This window comes from Equus caballus, chromosome 1, assembly GCF_041296265.1.
Source record: "Equus caballus isolate H_3958 breed thoroughbred chromosome 1, TB-T2T, whole genome shotgun sequence".
NCBI classification, from domain to species: domain Eukaryota; kingdom Metazoa; phylum Chordata; class Mammalia; order Perissodactyla; family Equidae; genus Equus; species Equus caballus.
In genome coordinates, this window is record NC_091684.1 from 82668987 (window position 1) to 82688846 (window position 19860).

General features: G+C 37.9%; 1 protein-coding gene and 1 non-coding gene across 3 annotated transcripts in view; one reads left to right on the plus strand and one right to left on the minus strand.

The window, feature by feature from the left end:
* The window catches only part of CSGALNACT2 (chondroitin sulfate N-acetylgalactosaminyltransferase 2), a 43055-nt gene extending 25822 nt beyond the window's left edge, over positions 1 to 17233 (minus strand). For both annotated transcript variants that reach the window (XR_011423589.1, XM_023646695.2), the window contains exons 1-4: positions 17065 to 17233; positions 3649 to 4581; positions 1876 to 2092; positions 147 to 248 (exon numbers count right to left, since the gene is read on the minus strand). Coding sequence is in view for 1 of the 2 variants with exons in the window: in XM_023646695.2 (XP_023502463.1) it covers positions 147 to 248; positions 1876 to 2092; positions 3649 to 4309 (980 nt within the window). In the remaining variant the exon portion in view is untranslated. The remainder of the gene's footprint in view (positions 1 to 146; positions 249 to 1875; positions 2093 to 3648; positions 4582 to 17064) is intronic.
* Positions 17234 to 18248: 1015 nt separating this feature from the next.
* Positions 18249 to 18393, plus strand: MIR9044 (microRNA mir-9044). Its single transcript, NR_128061.1, has one exon. It is a non-coding gene; the product is annotated as a microRNA mir-9044 (primary transcript).
* The last annotated feature ends 1467 nt before the right edge of the window (positions 18394 to 19860 follow it).

Consider the following 19860-nt stretch of genomic DNA (forward strand, 5'->3'; position numbering starts at 1 on the left):
AAACGAACTTATGATGACCACCGCTCACATGCTCAGCCAACTTTTAAACAGCAGCTACTCAAAATTATTAACTCATTAAATATCTGCAATTGTAATTCTTCTAATGTTATGTATTAAGGACTTCAATGTTGACATGGTTCACCAACCTTGTGACAGATTCTAGGATATACTTCACTTTAGATAGTCCTTCTTTACCAAAATACACCACTGTGAGATGAATTCTCTTGTCTTGATGAATACATACATCCCTAATAGAATTGAAAAACAAAGTTCATTCAAGAAAATACATAAAGCACTACTCATTCAGAAAGCAATCACATGAAGCTTTAACAAGAAAATGAATGAGACATTACTCATTTAGAATGAAATCACATGAAGCTTTAAATAAATACAGAAGAGGCAATATTGCTGAGTTGTTAAAGGCATCACATAAACACATAATGCATGTGTTTAAATGAATGCAACCATTGTAGGGCCATGGAAGCAGTCCAAGAAGTTTCAAAACATTTTTGGAACTTTTGCTTTGGTATTGCCTTCAGAAACAAATTATAAGCTACTCAAGGAAATAGGCACAATCAGTTCAAAACCAAATAAATAAATATTCAAGTTTTGGGTCAAGAGTTATTTTGTCTTCAGACTCGCTAATTCCAGAAATCATAACTATCATCAAGGAATAAATATTTGCCACAAGTGAGGTTACTTAGTATTAAAGAATAATGTAGCATCTGAAGGCAATTCCAAGAAAGGCAATAAAAAAATGCTTTAGGAAATCAGATCTCAAGTGAGCTATTTCAAAAAGGCAAAACTCATTTGGAGACATGACTTCTAGATAGTCTGCTACAGAATAGTGTTAACTAACTTGTAAATCCAACAATTTTAACATGAGAATAAAGACTGGGGTTACAAAGCATTAAAACTAGCAGATCCAAGTATTAAAAACATGGCAATTGTTAAATTAAAACAAAAAAGCAAAACTTCCCTCAGTCACCCTAATATATAATTGTTAATTCTTTAACACTTTAGCATTTTAAAATATCCAAATTTAATGACCAAAAAAAGGGAAAAAATTCTTTTAAAAATCGTTAAGTCTCTGCTTCCCAAGATGGAATAACTCTCATTTTTAGTTGAACGTTTGTATTTCTAAAATCTATTTTAATTTTAAAATCCAAATTGTTCTCAAGAGAATTTTCTGGGGAGACAGCTATTTTCCATATCTTGATTGGGGAGGCAGTTACATGAGTACATACATTTCTCAAACAATATGAAACCTCTATCCTGAGAATATGTGGATTTTACTGTATGTAAATTATGCCTCAATAAAATTTTTTTTTTTTTGAGGAAGATTAGCCCTGAGCTAACATCTGCCGCCAATCCTCCTCTTTTTGCTGACGAAGACTGGCCCTCAGCTAACATGCCTGCCCATCTACCTCTGCTTTATATATGGGATGCCTATCACAGCATGGCTTGCCAAGTGGTGCCATGTCCGCACCTGGGATCCGAACTGGCAAACCTTGGGTCACCGAAACGGAATGTGCAAACTTAACCGCTGCGCCACTGGGCCGGCCCCTCAATAAAATTATTTTTAAAAATTCAACTTGTCCTAAAATGAATTCATACACAATTATAAAGGTCACCAAATTTAGTTTCTAATAGTTGTCACCTTCAATTTACTTAATAGTTCAAATAATCAGTAACACAATATACTGTACATGCTTTAAGAAAAAAGAGACTACCAAAAAAATAAAGTTCCCCAAAGCCTATAAAATTATTCTGTAATTCTAAGTAATCATACTCAGTGAAGATAAACTAAATAAACCCACATGAATGTGATTGTTTTAGGAGTGCTTAGCTAAATCATTAAGCCCTGAGAGTTACCTGAAGTTCTGCATAAACTGTGCAAAGGCTTCAGTTCTTTCTGCAAGTGGCACAATGATATTAATAATTGATCTCGTAATGTCAATCATCTCGCTCTTCACTTTCATTAGAGGTCCAAAAGGGCGGAAGAGGGTCACGTGTCTATATTCCATAAGGTCTGCTTTCTTAAAAAAAAGTTCATACTGCGTGCCCTTATCTCTCTCGGTGCGATAATAACCTAAAGGAAAGAGTTAGGGACAAAGATGTCTCCATGGCAAAGATTACAAATTCAATGTGAATAATGATTTTACTTGATTCAAAGTATGAAACCGGACTTGTAGTGTTTTTATTTATTTGTGAAAATATTTATCCCCACTGTACAGTCAGTAACAACTACTTCTTGAAAAGGAGAGGTTAAAAAAATGTTCACTGCTCTGCTATATTAATATTCAATCCATAAAGTATGCTCCAAATGACAATTATTCCTTTTTACATATGACTTTTTTAATAGTAGGGCCTATCAATACTGTAACCATAGGACGAAAATAAATAAATAATTTCTGGCAATATTAAATTCTAGACCTGAGAGTAAAAACTTCTGTTGCTTGGTTCAGCTCAACAAAAATTAACTGAGTGCCTTTGTGTCAGTCACTGGTGGTATAAAGAGGGCTACAGAGTCCCAGTTTTGAGGAAGGGTCAGTCGAGTGAGGGAGACAGAAAAATAAAGAAATAATGCAGTGATACACACACACATACTGACTAGAGTGAATTCAGACCAAAAAAATTAGTATAGATTTAAACACAGTAATCTGAGATGTCTTTGAGAGAAAAGTATGGAAGTTTGCAGAAAAATTAGAAGAGTTTTGAGAGAAACAATCCATCAAAAATTACAGGAAGTGACAGCAGAAAAAAGAGGTGGCTACAGAGAAAAGACAGCTGAAATGCCACAGAAAAGCACAATGCCCTCCCTGATGGCCTCCAAAGGCCTCAAGGTATTATATTATAGTACAGCAAGTGATATCCAAGATCATTTTGGGTCAAAAAATCTACATGTGGTATATTGTTTATAGAATCAAGCAAAGAGAACTTTCAAGAAAGATTTATATCCAAAATGGTTTTAAGCTGTAATTAAACATCTAGCAGGGGGTATTAAGATGGAGATGGGTGGGGATCTACAATTATTCCCATTTATATCAATCAGTAATATCTTAAATTTATAGAAGTGTTCCTCAATTTTTGAGTCATGTCCCATCTTGATATATAAAAATCCCATGCCCTTTCTACAGTCTATCTTAGGAAAACAAGTTTATTTCTTTACTTTTTTCAAATGTCAAATATGCTTTTGAAACTACGTATGCCTCCCTAACCTTTTCGTGTGCTTCTCTTCCCCTCAAAATAGAGAATAACCCTAATCTACTAAATTAGGTTCTTTGTCTTTCCTTTATCAAATAGTTTTTCAAATCTTGACACATTTTTAAAAATATAAAAAAAGAACATCAAGATCAGTTAAGAGAGGAACGCAAATATATACGCATGCACACACAGCCCTAAGAGCCCTTCAACTTGAGTAGTATTCTATATAAGCTTATTCTATTTCCTTGGTCCTTATTCTCTATTTTATTATGATCACTTTGTAACTTTTTCTAAAAAGCCACTTCAAATTTGTGGTGGAATGAAGTGGATAAAAACATAAATGTTTTAATATCGTGGACAATGACTGACTTATATTACCAAGATACAATAATAGCATTTTGTCACACTAACATAACTATGGACCAACACATTTTTCATTACCTTCTATGAAGTCATTTTCATTAAATATCAGCTTCTCTCCGAGGGGACCATCCTCATCTTCCTGTTCATCATCTTCATCAGGATTATTAATGACCTCCAAGCCAGCTTCAATAACTTCTACCAATTCATCTCGCTTGTCTTTTCTAACTGGCTTTTCCTCAGGATGGCGAGTGAGACCCATTTCCAACTGGAATACTTTCATTAAGGTAAAACTTTCAAAGGGAATGACTCCATACTCACTGGGTAGTTTGGCTCCGATGCTAACTTCAGCTTTGTCAATTTGGGAATGAAGAAACTCTAAAAGATCGCTAGGTGCTTGTTCTTTGTTGCCTTGATAGGCTATGCCGTTACCCCCTACATTCTTTCTCTCTTGCAGTGACCTCATCTTCTCACTCATTTCTTGTAATTCTTGTTTTAGTTGGGCAATCTGGCGTTTCAGACTGGTTGCCCTGGTTTGATAATGTTCTTCTTGCTCCTGTAGGAGGGCTTGATAATACTCTTTACCATAATTTTCCCCAATGACACCAGGAAGAGATGCATTCCCATCAGTCTGAGGGGCACATTCCAGAAGGTACAAAAATAATACCAAACTGCAGAGTAAAGCGAGACCCAACAGTAGCCAATGGGTCCGGGTCTGAAGAATCAATCCTCTTCTAGGCATTCTAATAAAAGTGGACTTGCCTAATGAGGTAAGTTCTTTGCTTGCTCATACCTTTAACAAAAGGTTATCAAAAATTAAAAATAAAATCAGGATTTCCATAAAAGGTACCAACAAGAATTCTGCTGTAGCTTAAAAAATTTCTTCCTTCAGCAGTGAAGACTACTTGCAGAAATAAATAATGCGTACTTCCTGTATTGTTACCACGATATCCGGAATAAAGAAATCTGATCTATAGAATCAGATAAAATTCCATTATATGGGTGGTGACTTTTCTGAAAGAAACAGATCAGAATCAATCAGAACTTTGTTTCTTTAAGTACATCAAATTGTTAGCAGCTTCAGTACACTTAGCTATGTGACTATTACATGTAGAGCACCATGAGAGGTGCTAATATAGAATATTCAGTAAATGCAGGGAGAAGGTATGAGGAAAAATATCTTACAAAACACTAAAATATGATAATGTAATACTTTAACTGGAATGTCTACACATCTATAACCTATTGAATGAGTCAAAGAAATATTAAAATTATGTTTAGCATAGTTTGTGTTACATAGATTCTACTGTTCTCTAATTATTTGAAAATTATATCACTTACATCTCTTTATTAACATAATATTTCAATTAACACACCATTTCCCACGTACAGCATATCGCCATTTGGGAAGTGAGTTTCTATAAATTATTTTTGTTATACTGATATTGGCTTACTAGAGACAGATATTTTCTTTCAGTTTATTCAATTCAAGTATTCTACTTCATTAATTTCTATGGCTCAATTCAGTCAATCTAAGAGCCTTAAAATTAAGTGGGGGGCGGGGGGACAATTTCAAAACGTCACAGACATCTGGAAAACACATTAAGAAACATTTTTATATCCAAAGTCCTCCAGTAGATTATTTGAGCATTACATCATATAATCTTTCCACCGTAATACACAGCAACAGATTTCCTCCAAGTCTGGAAAGGTTTGGAGTCTATATGAAGAAAGAATGTGAACATTTTAATGTTTATCTATAAGGAAAAATATTCAAAAACTATTTATAAATTTACAAAATTACATGCTATCATTCATAGTACAACCAGTTGTGTGAGATCTTCTGAGTTTCTTTATAAACTAAGGATCCTTAATTCTAGAAACAGAGAAGGTTAAACTTATGAGACAAGAGGCAGGGGAGGCCTCCACTGCAGAGAGAATTTCCACTCTAACGAAGTGGTTGTTAAGGATATGTGATACCACAGAAGACTTTTAATCAAGATGGTTTCTACCGGTGCAGCAGAACCTACGGAAGACGATCATGAGGGAACATCAGTCCTAGTCACTTTCTTAGTGATCAGGAAAGCCTGGATGCCTTCTATGAAAAATGCTGCAATGCGCCTTTTTTTTGGTGGCACACACCTGTATAAAATGTAGGATAGATTCAAACTTCTTACACTACAGACTAAGTTAAGTTCAAACAATGGACTTAACTACCTTTAGCTATTTTTTTTAATTTAGTTAACCAAATGATAACCAAGTATCCTGAAAAATTTAATTCACCACAAGGAAGGTTTTCTATGATGGTATCTGTTTTACTGACTGTAAATCTTGTTTTATTTTAAGTGATATAGAAAAAAATGTTGGTATTAAGAAAACTATCTAATTAAAAATTAAAGATGCAGGGGCTGGCCCCGTGGCCGAGTTGTTAAGTTCTCGCGCTCTGCAGCAGGCGGCCCGGTGTTTCGTTGGTTCGAATCCTGGGCGCAGACATGGCACTGCTCATCAAACCACGCTGAGGCAGCGTCCCACATGCCACAACTAGAAGGACCCACAATGAAGAATATACAACTATGTACAGGGGGGCTTTGGGGAGAAAAAGGAAAAAAAAATTAAAGATGCAAAGCTAATATTAGTTCCAGGACTTTACCATGCTTCAACACCATAACTCTTAGTGTAAGAAACCACTTCATTACTTAAAGATAAAACTTTGAGGTATCTCTTTTTAACTATTTATAAGTTATTACCAGCCCAATTATTAGGGAAAAGAAAGACTAAAACTGAGAATGTGGAGACATAATCTTATATAAATTATTAATAAAATTATACATATTTAACTATACTATATTCAAACTGTTTTGAAGTGAAACTTGATAACAGAACTAACAGTATGTAATCTAAGTACCTCTAGCTTTTATTAATAAGGTACCTCACTGTTTTTTCTTTATATAGACAAAATATTTTAAACTGTGAGATATGATGACCCATTAATGGGTCACTAACAAAGGTTTATTTTTCAGTGAAATAGAACAGGAAGCATCAGTGTATACCACATATAGTAGTAAACTTATATATATATATATATATATATATGTATATGTATATGTATGTGTATGAGAACTCCACATAAGATGTATTTATAAGGGGGTTATGGTCCCAAAATTCTGAAAAATACTGATTTATAAAGTATTTTTACATATTTTCCATGCTATCTTTTCAGAATAGTGTTGATATTATCTTCATTTTGTAGAGGAAAAATAGGCTCAGAAACGTAAAAATTTAAATAAGGTTATATAACTATTAAGCAGTAGCATTAAAGCCAAGGTCTTCTTTCTCCCTCTTTTAAGCAAAATATAGGTTTTGAGATATCTTACATATTTATCTTACAGTTGAATATCTTACAGTTAAATATTATCCACTGAAATGAAAGAAAAGCTGCAGTAATTACTTTAGAACATAAATGTTAGTTGCATAGTTCTGTGGTTATTAAAAATACAAGATTACAATTAAAGTCTTACTTGTCTAGTTCCTGAAGGAACTCTTTAGCCACGTCGTAGAACATTAGATTATAACAACTCTAAATATGTTAAGAATATTAGAAAAAAACATCCATTTTCTGCTGTTACACTTAACTGCCATCATTCTATGTAATGTGTTTGTATCATAAACAAGGTTCATTCATAATCCAGAGTTAATCCCAAGCAAACTTCCAAGGATAAACAGCAGAGTTAAGTGTTCTGAGGAGAGAATGGGATGCTGTGAAGATGGGAAAATGAGCTGTTAAAGATATGTAATACAAATCAAAGATCTCAGAGTTGAAAGAAACCTTAGGAGCCATCAATTCCTACTCTTTAAAAATCAGACTAAAGAGACTTCCTCTTATAGCCAAGATGGAATAACAGGGACCAGATTTACTCTCGAACTTGAAACAACCAAAAACAAACAAACGAAATCCGAAAAAAAAAAAAACCCACTCCAAAATATGAAACAGTGGTTTTCAAGATACTGAACATTAGGTAATAAAGGACAGGGATCCCTGGGAAAACAAGAAACAAATAACCGCCCAGCTCACTGCCTTAGTTTCCAGGCCACAACACAGGAAGTTCCCTCCTAAGGAATGCCCAGCTGATTCCCTGAGTAGATGAGATGGAGCTGACAGCCTGAGGAGACCAAGGCAGCTAGGTTCAAAGGATACAGTACCAGAGGAGAGACCTGCAGAGAGAGATCTGAAGAGTTTGCTCTGAGTATTCAGCAGAGTGCTGATCAGTACAGGCATATGAAGAAACTAACTAAGGCTAAGGAAAGAACCACACAAAAAATTAGAAGACAGAACTCAGCATTCATTCAGAGCCAGAAGCAGTACATGTTCCCACCAGACAGACTGGAAAACCTCAAAATTCATGGGGCATTGGAGAGGGTATTCAAAAAGGTCCTGCCTCAGCAGTGGGAAATAATTAGCTCTAGACTAAACATGGCTCTGGTCCTGTCTAACAAATCTTAAAAGCAAGACCTGAAAGGATCAAACTTTTTCCAAATAACTGCACAACAAGCCTCAAAAATATTTACAGGAATATAAAAATATTCAGTACCCAGGAAAGTAAAATTCACAATGCCTGACATCCAAACAAAAATGATCAGGCATACAAAGAAAAAGAAAAATACACCATTAATGAGAAAAATCAACAATTGAAACTGACAAAGACACTGGAATTCACAGAAAAGAATATTAAAACAGTTATTATAATTATATTTAAAAAGATGTTCACATTCAAAAAACTAAGTAGAGACACGGATGACATAAAAAAGATTCAAACTGAACTTTAGGAGATGAAAGCTTCAATGTCTGAGATGAATACATTAAATGGGATTAACAGCAGATTAGATATTTCAGAACAAAATATTAATGAATTGAAGACAGAGCAATAGAAATTATGCAAAATGTAGAAGGAAAAAAGAATGAAAAATATGAATAGAGCAACTGGTAAGCTGTGTGACAACTTCAAGTAGCCTAATATATATGTCATTAGAGTCTCCAAAGAAGAAGGAGGGAGCTAGGAGAAATAGTTCAAGAAATAAGGCTGAAAATTTTCCACCTTGATGAAAATTATCAACATATAGAACAAAGAAGTTCAACAAATACCAAACACAAGAGCCACAAAGAGAACTAAAGCAAGGCATATGCTAATCAAACTGCTCAAATTCTATGATAAATAGAAAATCTTAAAAGTGGCCAGAGGAAAAACACATAACACATACAAAAAACAAGGAGAGTAGAGCAATATCTTTACAGAACTAAAAAGAAAAATATATCAACCTAGAATTCTATACTCAGAAAAAGTATCTTTCAAGAATAAAGGCAAAATACTTTTTCTAGACATTCAAAAGCTAAAAGAATGCATCACCATCAGATCTGCACTACAAGTCCTTTAGGCAGAAAGAAATGATACCAGATGGAAATATGGATCTACACAAAGCAATGAAGAAACCAGAAATGATAACTACGTGGATAATTACAAGATTTTTATTATTTAAATCCCCAAGATACAACAAATAAATTGGACTTAATTAACATTAAAACTTTTGTGCTGCAAAGGATGTCATCAAGAAGTGAAAAGGCAACAACAGAATGGGAGAAAATATTTCTAGATCATACATCTGATAGAATACGTGTGTAGAATGCATAAAGAACTCTTACAACCCAATATTAAAAAGATAAATAACCTAGTGGGTGGGCAAAAGATCTGAATAGACATTTCTCTAAAGAAGATTAAGAATGGCCTATAAACACATGAAAAGATGCTCAATATCATTAGCCAACAGGGAAATTCAAATCAAAACCACAATGAGATACCGCTTCACATCCACTAGAATATAATTCAAAACGAATCATAGATTTAAATGAAAAACCTAAAACTATAAAACTAGAAGAAAGCATAGGAGAAAACCTTTGTGACCTTGAGTTAGGCAAAGATTTCTCTGATATGACACGAACAGCATAATTGATAAAGTAGAGTTCATAAAAATTTGTAACTTGTGCTCTTTGAAAGATACTGTTAAGAGAATGAAAAGACAAGTCACAGACCTGGAGAAAATATGTGCAAAGCATATATGTGATAAAGGACTTGTATTCCAAATAACTTAAAAAACCTATCAAAATGCAAGAAGAAAATAAACAAAGCAATTAAAAACTGGCAAAAGATTCAAACACTTCAAATAAGCACGGGAAAAAAATGCTCAACGTTGTTAGTCATTAGGGAAATGCAAATTCAAACCACAATAGATACTACTACACAGAAAGGCTAAGTTTAGAATGGCTAAAATTAAAAAGACTGATATGTTGGTAACAATGTGGAGGAACTAGAACTTTCATACATTGCTGGTGGGAATCTAAGATGGTTTTGCAGTTTTGCAACAAGTTAAACATAAGCCTACCATATGATCAAGCCATTCCATTCCTAGATATTTATCCAAGTGAATTGAAAGTATATGTCCAAACAAGGACCTGTACACACATGTTCATAGCAGCTTTATATGTAACAGCTCAAAATTGGAAACAATTCAAAGGTCCACCAACAGGTGAATGGATACACAAACTGGTACAGCCATATAATGGAACACTGCTCAGCAATAAAAAGGAATAAACTACTGATACAGGTTTCAAATGGTGAATCTCAATCATTACTCTGAGTGATAGAAGCCCAACAACAAGAGTATGATTCCATTTATATGAAATTTTAGAAAATGTAAGGTAATTTGTAGTGACAGAACACAGATGAGTGAGTGGTTGCCTGGGATGGGATGGGGGTGAAGAAGGTGGTATCACGAAGGAATTATAAAAGGGCACAAAGAAACTTTTGGGAGTGATGGATATGTCCATCATTTTGATTGTGGTAATGATTTCACAGGTGTATACATATGTTCAAATGATCAAATTGTACACTTTATAAATGTGTAGTTTATTGTATGTCAATTATACCTCAATGAAGCTATTTAAAAAATAAAACCAAATCAGATTTAGTTTCAGTAGTAGAGGCAAAGAGTCATTTTTAAGAAAACTCCATTTTGTTCATTAACAAGACAAGCATGAAAATTTGTTGACTGCAAGTTTGGATTTAAAAAACAAAACTAGCCATCTTCCCTCCTCCCCCTAGAAAAGTACAACTCAGATTACTCTGAAGGTTTTATTACATCTTTTCTATTTGCCTTGTGATTTTGAGACAATAGAAGAGTGTTCAAGATAGTTTATTTTACAGCATTGACCCCTATTCAATTTTTAAGCAGGTTCTATGCAATCTTTTGATCCTATAATTTTACATTACTACTAATACATATTTCATACATCATTTCCAGGATACTTTCACTGCAGTGTGCCAAATTAACTTCTGCAATAAGAGTAATCTACTGGCTTCTGCAAAATACAAACAATCCATTTGAATCTAATTATTTTAAAAGTTCTAATTCTGTATAATCTTCTTAAATTTTCTGCACAGAATAATTTTTTATTAAAGTTTGCAAAAACTAAATTTATAATTTTGAGTTCAATTTTACAGAACAAAAACAGTCACAAAATTATTTGGAAAACATAACTGCTGTCAGAAAAATGAAACTAAAACATTATGAAGTATAAACATTTGTGAGGGAGAGAATTAGAACCTTTTACTTCTTGAGCACTTTGGTAAGTATTACAATGATACATGGCTTCTCTAACATGTCACTGAATAAATAGTTTGTAAGTATTTAGAAATAAAAGTAATTATCACCAGAAGGCAGCACTCATTCAACAAATAATTTAAGTACCTACTGTGTGTCAAGCACTGCAATGGACTGAATGTTTCTTTTCCCCCAAATTCATATGTTCAAATCCTAACCCTCAATGTGATGGTATTAGGAGGTAAGCCTTGGGAGGTAATTAGGTCCTGAGGTAGAATCCTCATGAATAGGATTAGTGCCCTTATGAGAGAGACCCCAGAGAGTTATGAAGCCCTCTTTCTGCCATGTGAAGATACAACGAGAAGTCGGGAATCTACAACCCAGAAGAGGGCCCTCACCAGAACCCAACCATGGTGGCACCCTGATCTTAGACTGTGAGAAATAAATTTTTGCTGTTTATAAGCCACTCAGTCTATGGTTCTTTGTTATAGTTGCCTAAACTGACTAAGACAGGCAGTGTGTTGGATGCCAAGAACAAGTCATACCAGATGGATCATTTTGACAAGTGTTTCTGGGGAAAACTATACTCATGTATTCTAATTTCAGCAAGACACATGACAGTAATACTCATGATATCATTACAGGTAAAGCAGAAAAACGTGCTAAAGGCAGCCTGTGGGACAGTAAAAACAACTCAGAGTCAAGCGTAATAGCTACATAATAGTATGTAATCTTGGGCATAATATTTAACCTCTCTGGGCTTCTTCTATAAAATGAGGTAGTTTGCCTGGATGGTCAAAGTTCCTTCAAAGATGTTACAATTCCTTTGATTAAAGACACAGTAGGGGCCAGCCCCATGGCCAAGTGGTTAAGTTCACGCACTCTGCTTGAGCGGCCCAAGGTTTCACCTGTTCGAATCCTGGGCACAGACATGGCACCACTCATCAAGCCATGCTGAGGCAGCGTCCCACATGCCACAACTAGAAGGACCCACAACTAAAACACAGAACTATGTACCTGGGGGGCTTTGGGGAGAAAAAGGAAAAAAATATATATATTAAATACACACACACACAAACTTCTTATTTTTCAGAGGACAAATCTGATTTAAATGCACAAGTCCTTTAATCCAGCAATTCGCAATTCCACTTTAAGATTCTATACTACAGAAATATTCATGCTAGTATATAAAGTCACATGCATATGATGTTTACTAGTGTTATGTGTAACAGCCAAGTAAAAATAAAAGCAACTTAAAGTCCAGCAAAAGAGGAAAGGTTAAGCAAACTGCAGAGATTTATACAACAGAATGTTTAAAAGGAATGAGGTGGATTCAAATGGGCTGACATAGATAACACCTATAAAATGATGTTTGCTTACAAATATTTTTGTTTGTCTTGTCTGTATAATAGGCTTGGGAGCCAGACGGCCTAAATTCAGCTGTCTGTTCTATCACTTTCTAACTCTTCCTTACAGACAAATTCGTTAACCTCTATAAACTTTAGTTTCTCATCTTTAAGTGGGGATAATTATAGAACCTCCTCGGAGTGTTACCATAACAATTAATCAAGTAAAACATGACAAGCATTAAGTGCTCAATTAAGTGTGCGGTATTACTTCCCATTATGCAAAGTTTTGTTTTGTTGTTGTTGTTAAAGGAGTTAAATCTATCAATCTTTTCCTTCATGACTTACTGATTTTAGCTTCCCTACTGGAAATAATTCTAATACAAAACTTACTTCCTCAGATAGATAGCCAATTCTTACCATTTATTAAACAATCCATGCTCTTGTCACTAATTTGAAAGGCCACTTTTTTCCTTTCTTTTATTTTCCAAAGAAGTGGGTCAGTTAACATTTATTTATTTATTTATTTAATTTTTTTTTAAGGTATGCTTTTTTTGGTGAGGAAGATTGGCCCTGAGCTAACATCTGTTGCAAATCGTCTTTTTTTTTTCTCCCCAAAGCCCCAGTACATAGCTGTATATCCTAGTTGTAAGTCATTCTAGTTCTTCTATGTGGGATGCCACCACAGCATGGCTTGATGAGCAGTGTGTAGGTCCACACCCAGGATGCTGAAGCAGAGCATGCGAACTTAACCACTCGGCCATGGTGCCAGACCTCAGAAAGGCCACTTTTATCAAAAGCAAAATTCCTACACATATAGAGGTCCATTTCTGACCTCTAAACCAGGGATTAGCAAACATTTTAGGTCAAGGGTCAGTCAGTAAATATCACAACCAGTCAACTCTGCCTCATAGCACAAAAGCAGTCATGGACGATGCGTAAATGAATGAGCCTAGCTGTGTTCCAATTTGAAATTCATATAATTTCCACGTCACAAAGTATTCTTCTTTTGGTTTTTCTTCAAGCACTTAAAAATATAAAAGCCACTCTTAGGTCACATGTCATACTAAAACAGGTGGCCAGCCAGATTTGGCAACCTGTACTCTAAACCATGATATTTTTTTACACTCCTAAAATTGTTTTATATTTCTAAAATTCCATAAAATAAATACATGTGATAAAAAGGTTAAACATGACATAAGGGCATACAGTGAAAGCTCGCCATTCTATCCCAGAGGCCCAGTTCCCCTTTCCAGTTTTTGTGTATCCTTCCAAATCTACTGCCACTATTAAACCTCTCAGCATAAATAGTCTTATATATACATTACTTTCCACATAAGTTATTTCATCTATAAGATAAATCCCTGGAAATGGAACCAATTTCCTTGAAGGATTCATTCCAACATGTAATTAGCCAGTATCTACAGCTTCTCCCTTGCTCAGGATAAGCATTCCAAAAGGCCTTTACCTATTTCCTACCTTCCCAATCAACTCTAAAATCCTGTTAAATATCTGTTTCAGATTATAGACTTCAAAACTATACCTACTCTGGTTTATGAATCCTTCCTTGGCACTGCATTAAATTTTTTAGCTATAGTTATCAATGTCTTGGAGTTAAGAAATAAGTTTTACTGTTTTCTTTGATCACCGTTTCTTGAATTCTAAGTCTATTTTTCTTGGACTGATTTCTCATTTGATATCCTGGGGTAATCCTAGTGGGTATGGGTGAGAAGGACTTTATTTTGTCCCCTCTTTGAGACAGTTTGGTTAGGGATAAGATTCTGAGTCCAACGATGTCCCATGAGCACTTTTCAAACATGGCTCCACTATTATCTCACATGCCATGTCCCAGATTAGAAGTCTAATTGCAAATCTGATTTCCACTCTTTTATAGGTAACCATATGTTTCTCTTTGGAAGCTTATAAGACTGTATATTTATCCCAGAAGTTCATAAATTTCATCAGAGTGTATCTAGGTGTGTCTATCAATATTCTTTTAAGACTTTCAGTATGTCTATTCCATATATAAACTTACATACTTTCACTCAGAGAAACTTCCTCGCTTTCTTCCTTGGCTCTCCTGACACAGTATTTTCTTTCCATTCTACTGTAAGGTAGGAATGGGAAATCTGGCATCTACTGTGAGTTGCATGGGGAGGAGAACAGGCCACAGTAGCAGTTAGCCAGAAATCCTAAGTCTGTGCCACATCTTTTCACAAGTTTTCTGAAAAGGTATACTTTCTGATCATCTCCATCACAAAGATGAAGAATCAGAGACCAGAGAGAAAAAGAGTTGATTTTTATTTGCCAGTACTTTCTCTCCTAACTGACACATCTTTCGTTTGGCTCTGACCGCCCAAGACTCTGCCTGGATACTCCTACCCTCATGATCTCTGTTATCTATGTGGTTATTTCTCCTCTTCCAATTTTTATTCCTTCCTGGAACTCCTATTAGATGTACTTTGGCTCTTCTGGATCTATTTTCCATGTTATGGCTGGTTTTTCCTACTTTCTATGTTTTAATATTCAAGAATTGATTGTTTTCTTTCAGGGCAGCCTGTATGTGTTCAATAGGCTATTGATACACTCTGAAATCTGAGCATACTAATATTTATTTTAAAGTTTTCTTCTGTTTCTTACATTAACTCCATTGTTTCAGGTCTAGTTCTTATATGTTGTTCAGTCTGGGGCATCTCTTACATGCTGCTGACTTACCACACATGTTTAGTAATTTTTGTTATCTGTTCCCTTTATAAACATATCAGTATCTAAGTACACATGGAAATCACTGTACTCCTGTAATAAAATCACATTTGTAACTAACTGTATAATTCAATTTTACATTTATGCCTAGTTCTTGTGTAGCATGACAACAACAATGTAAGTTCTTTGGCTTGCAATCTAATGATTCTTCAATCCATTTTTAGTCATATGCTTTCCGTGTTTCGTTTCCCCTAACAACCACTAACTTGAGTAACACAGTTCTTACCTAAGTGTTATACAACAAGCTTCAGGGACAGATCACCACCAGCTCCATCTAACAGACTTGTCTAAGAGACAGTTAAACAAGTAACGACAGTCTGGAAGAAGACTGTCATAGATGTGCAATCCAAGGAGTAAATAATATTATGGTAACGAATCACTTAAGTCTTGAAATCCTAATAGTTATGCTTTTTACCAATTTTTAATATTACAGAACTTAAAATAACAAATTCTACGAGGAAAAAAAAGAGGAAGGCTCCATTTTGGTTAAAACGTAATTTTCAACCTACCATATGATTCAGCCATCCCACAGCTGACAGAAATGCATACAGATATTCACCAAGACATTTCCAAGAATGCTCATAGCATTCTTCAAAATACATAACATACAAAAGTTGGAAACACAAATACCCATCAACACAAGAGTAGCCATATAATCATACAATTGAATACCACACAGCAATAAACAATGAACTACTGATACATGAAACATCATAGGTGAATCTCACAAGCAATGTGCTGAGCATTGTGTATGAGTCCATGAACATCAAGACCAAAATACACAAAACTAATAGATGATGACAGAAATCAGAATGCTGATGGGGGGACAGGGGAATAACTGACTTGGAAGAAGCAAGGGGGAAATCCTGGGAGGGTGGAAATGTTCCATAGGTATAACTTGATTTAGCTGGTGGTCGCATGACAATTTTAAGTAAATGGTATCAGAATAATAAAACAGAATGAACGTTAACATTCTCAGTCATAGAGTACTTGGTTTCCCACTTTCAAGTTCGAAAGTACTGTTTCAATACAACATTAATTCAACCAAAAACGCAGGCCCAGCTCCTGAGAACCTTCAATGACGGTTAAACGTCCAGACATCGCATATAAATCTCAAGAGCAGGCTGAAGGATAAAAGCTTAAGATTTACAGTCAAATAACATCCCCATAAGTAAAGCCTCACTACTGCGTTTACAAATTATTCCTCGGCAAGTTGCTGTGGAACACGCAATTTTCAAGATGAAGCCTGAAAACGCAAGAGGCCCCCGGGCCGGTCTCTGGGCCCCAGCAAGTCCAGCCCGAAGGCGCGCTGGCAAAGGCGGCCGGTGTCCGGCAGCCACAGCGCGAGGGGCTGCGGGCGGAGAGCGCCTGAACGCACTCAACAGCTGAGAGCCGACCACGAAGTGTATCCACTGACAGCAGCAGAGATGGCGGGGAATTGGTTAAAACAAAAAAGTGATAAAAAATAAAATACGCGTAAGCCAACGGTCTCTGGCAACACCGTTCTCAAAAGAAAACTCAACCGCTTCGAAAACCCGCAGCTTTCCCTGACACCGGAGCAGACTCCCGGGGTCTTGTCCGTGAGCGACCCCGCGGGGACAGGACCCCCGGAGGGCTCGTCCGCGAGGTGACCCGACCCGCTGAGGGACCCAGAGAGCTCCCGCCCGTGCGCCCGCCCTGCCCGGGCCCGAGCCGTGCGAGCCGCCGGCTGGCGAGGCCGGATGGGCGGGGTACTCACCGCGCTCACGGTCCGCGCGCGGCAGCCGCCGCCCCGCCGCCTCCTCCTGGGCCGCGAGCGCACCCGGGCGGAGCCCCGCGCGCTGGAGCTGGGGCCGCCGCCGCCTCACCAGCCCCCTCCCGGCGCGCCGCCGAGCCGACAACCGCCACTTCCGGTGCCCATGAGGAAATGAGGCAGCCGCCGCGCGCGCGCCCGCCTCGCCAGGCCTGGCCCCGCCCCGCCCCCGCCCCGCCCGCGCCCAGCGCCTGGCCTGGAAAGCTCTGTAATTGGCGTATAGAACTGATCATCCGTTGAAAGTGTGTGTGTGTGTGTGTGCCGTGCGTGTAGCTCAAAAAACGATTTGTGGAGGCCAGGAGAGTGCCTGAGGCAGGGAACTGCTCCTGCCCGAGAAAGCGTCTGCAGGGTACCTGCTCAGGCTGGACCCCTGACTTTGCAGGAGGAAGGGACTCTGTCCCGGATGGCAGCGCTGCCCTGCCCAGTAGCCCTGTCCTGGGAGCCCGAAGGGGCGGTGAGTGCCTGCGTGGGCACTGAGCTAAGCACTGACAGGTCGCCGGAGCTGTCAGAGCATCCTCCGGAGTGCTGAGCTGCGCATGAGGCCCTGGCAAGGGAGCCCTGAGCTGTTAGTGACCTTAGGCTAGTCACTCCATTTCTTTGGACCTAAGTTGCCTTATATGTGAAATGAGGGAGTTGAGGTAGGCATTCTGTAAAATGGCTTCAAGGTCTGACGTTGTATGATTTTAGTGAGTGGAAAAAAGAAAAGCCCTCCTTCACGTCTCCTCCACTCAACTGCTTATTGCAGGTACATCACCAAGGCACTTTGTCCTGCCCTGGGGAGTGACAGCCTGCAGTCAAGAGGATGCTGGGCTGCACCAGCCTCTGCCTGTGTCTGGGCAGGACATGGCGGTGCTAAGAGTGGCTCTGGAGTCACCTTCCACCTGGCTCTGCCTCTCATCAAGGTCTGCTTTCCTTTAAGGAGCTATGTGGGCAAATTATCTGGGCTTAGCCTCTCTAAGCTTGCTTGTTTCCTCAGCTGTATTAGGACAATAACAATAGCATGTGCTTCCTAAGATTGTTGTGAGGATTATACACAATTTTGTATTTGAAGTGTTTGGCATTGTCTCTCACAGGTGGCAGGCAGTTGGAGCCCATTGTCATCAAGTGCATTAATTAGAGCAGAAGGTTGGGGTGACTATGGGATGCATCCAGTAGAAGAGGCATTCCGGGAGGGGAGGATTTATTCCTAATCACAGCTGTCTTCATTGGATGATGGTTGTTGGGATATCTTTAATCCAGATGTTCTCCTTGGATATTGTCCTGTGGGAAATCCCATGAGTGAGAGAGTCTGGACAGCCTACTTATAAGCCAGGCTTGCTGAATATCCAGTCTTTTCCCAGCTTCAAAGTCTCCCTTCTCATGCCATTTCTGAGCACTTGTAAACATTTATAGGTCTAACACTCCTTCCCCCCAACCTGGCCCAAGAGTAAAGAATTCATCTAGTCATAGATTCCATGGGTCTGTGAGCTCCTGAAGATAAGGATCATGTCTTTTTCATCTCCCAGTACTTTGCACATAGTAAGTGTTCAATAAATGTGAATTGAATTGATTAAAATAAGAACATGCAAGGATTCCTCCCTTGTCCAGAGTCTCTGTCACTTTACCAGCTCCTTGAGCAGACGGCATGCCTGATTAAATTTACTGTCCGTCATGAGTAAGCTTTTTGTCTGGTTGGCTGGTTATGCTCTACTATGGAGATCAGACTTGTGTGAGTCTACTTAGTGTAAGTTAGTTCTCTGGAGTCTAAACCTGCTATGAGTGTTTATCCTGTAGGTTGAGGACCCAAGTTGGGCATGTGAATGCAAAGGTGAGGTATTCTCTCTTGGGAGAATTACAGAGTGAGGAAACTCTGGTAAATGGTACAGAGCACAGCATTGGTGGATATAAGAGGATAAAACAAAAGTTCTTTAAATACTTAAGGTGTTACTACAAGTAAACATAAATGGCAGATCACTGAACTATCAGAGGATTATGTTACCGGGTTGGCAGCTTTGAAGCTCTGAATTCGAGTCTAAGTCCACTATATGTCCTTAGTTAAGACGCTGTAATCAGCCCGTACTTGACATTCTGCTGATGGCCCTCAGGAAGTCCACAAACACAGGGGCATCTGGACCTTATCCTCTAGCCTCACATCCAGTAATGGCAAATGCTTCGGCTGCTCTTTCCTTCTGTTGTCCCTGAACACTTTAAATTGGACAGGACTGTCTACTCCCTGAGGGCAGGGATGTGGCCTCTCCTGTTCTCTCTGGCACCCCTATGCCAGGCATAGGGCCTGACCCATTATAGGTGCTCACTGCATACCCATGGATAAGTGAATGAATGAATGCTGGTAAATGCTACAGCTCTAACTGTTCTTTAGTGGGGGCCAAAGTGATGAAAAGATAAGTCTGTTCCTCCACTAACCAAATTCAAAACAGCCTCACTTCCTAACAAGCTGCAGTGTACAGTAGAACCACTCCGTGCCACATTAAACATTCTTTTCTTTGTCCTCCTCTGCTAGCCCTGTAAGTGCCGGGTGGGTTTTCTTTTTCATTTATAGCATTTGTTTTTCTCCCTGTATCCTCCATTTTCCTTATTGGCCATGCTGTGTAGCCACATCTGGCACAAATGGAGCATGCACTCAGCAGCGCGTGCTTCTCCCAGTGCTCCCTCTGTGTTCACCCTTTTAATCCTCTCAACCTCGCTGTGGAGTATGTTGTGGTCCTCATTTTACAGTAGAGGAAACAGAAGCTCAAACAGGAA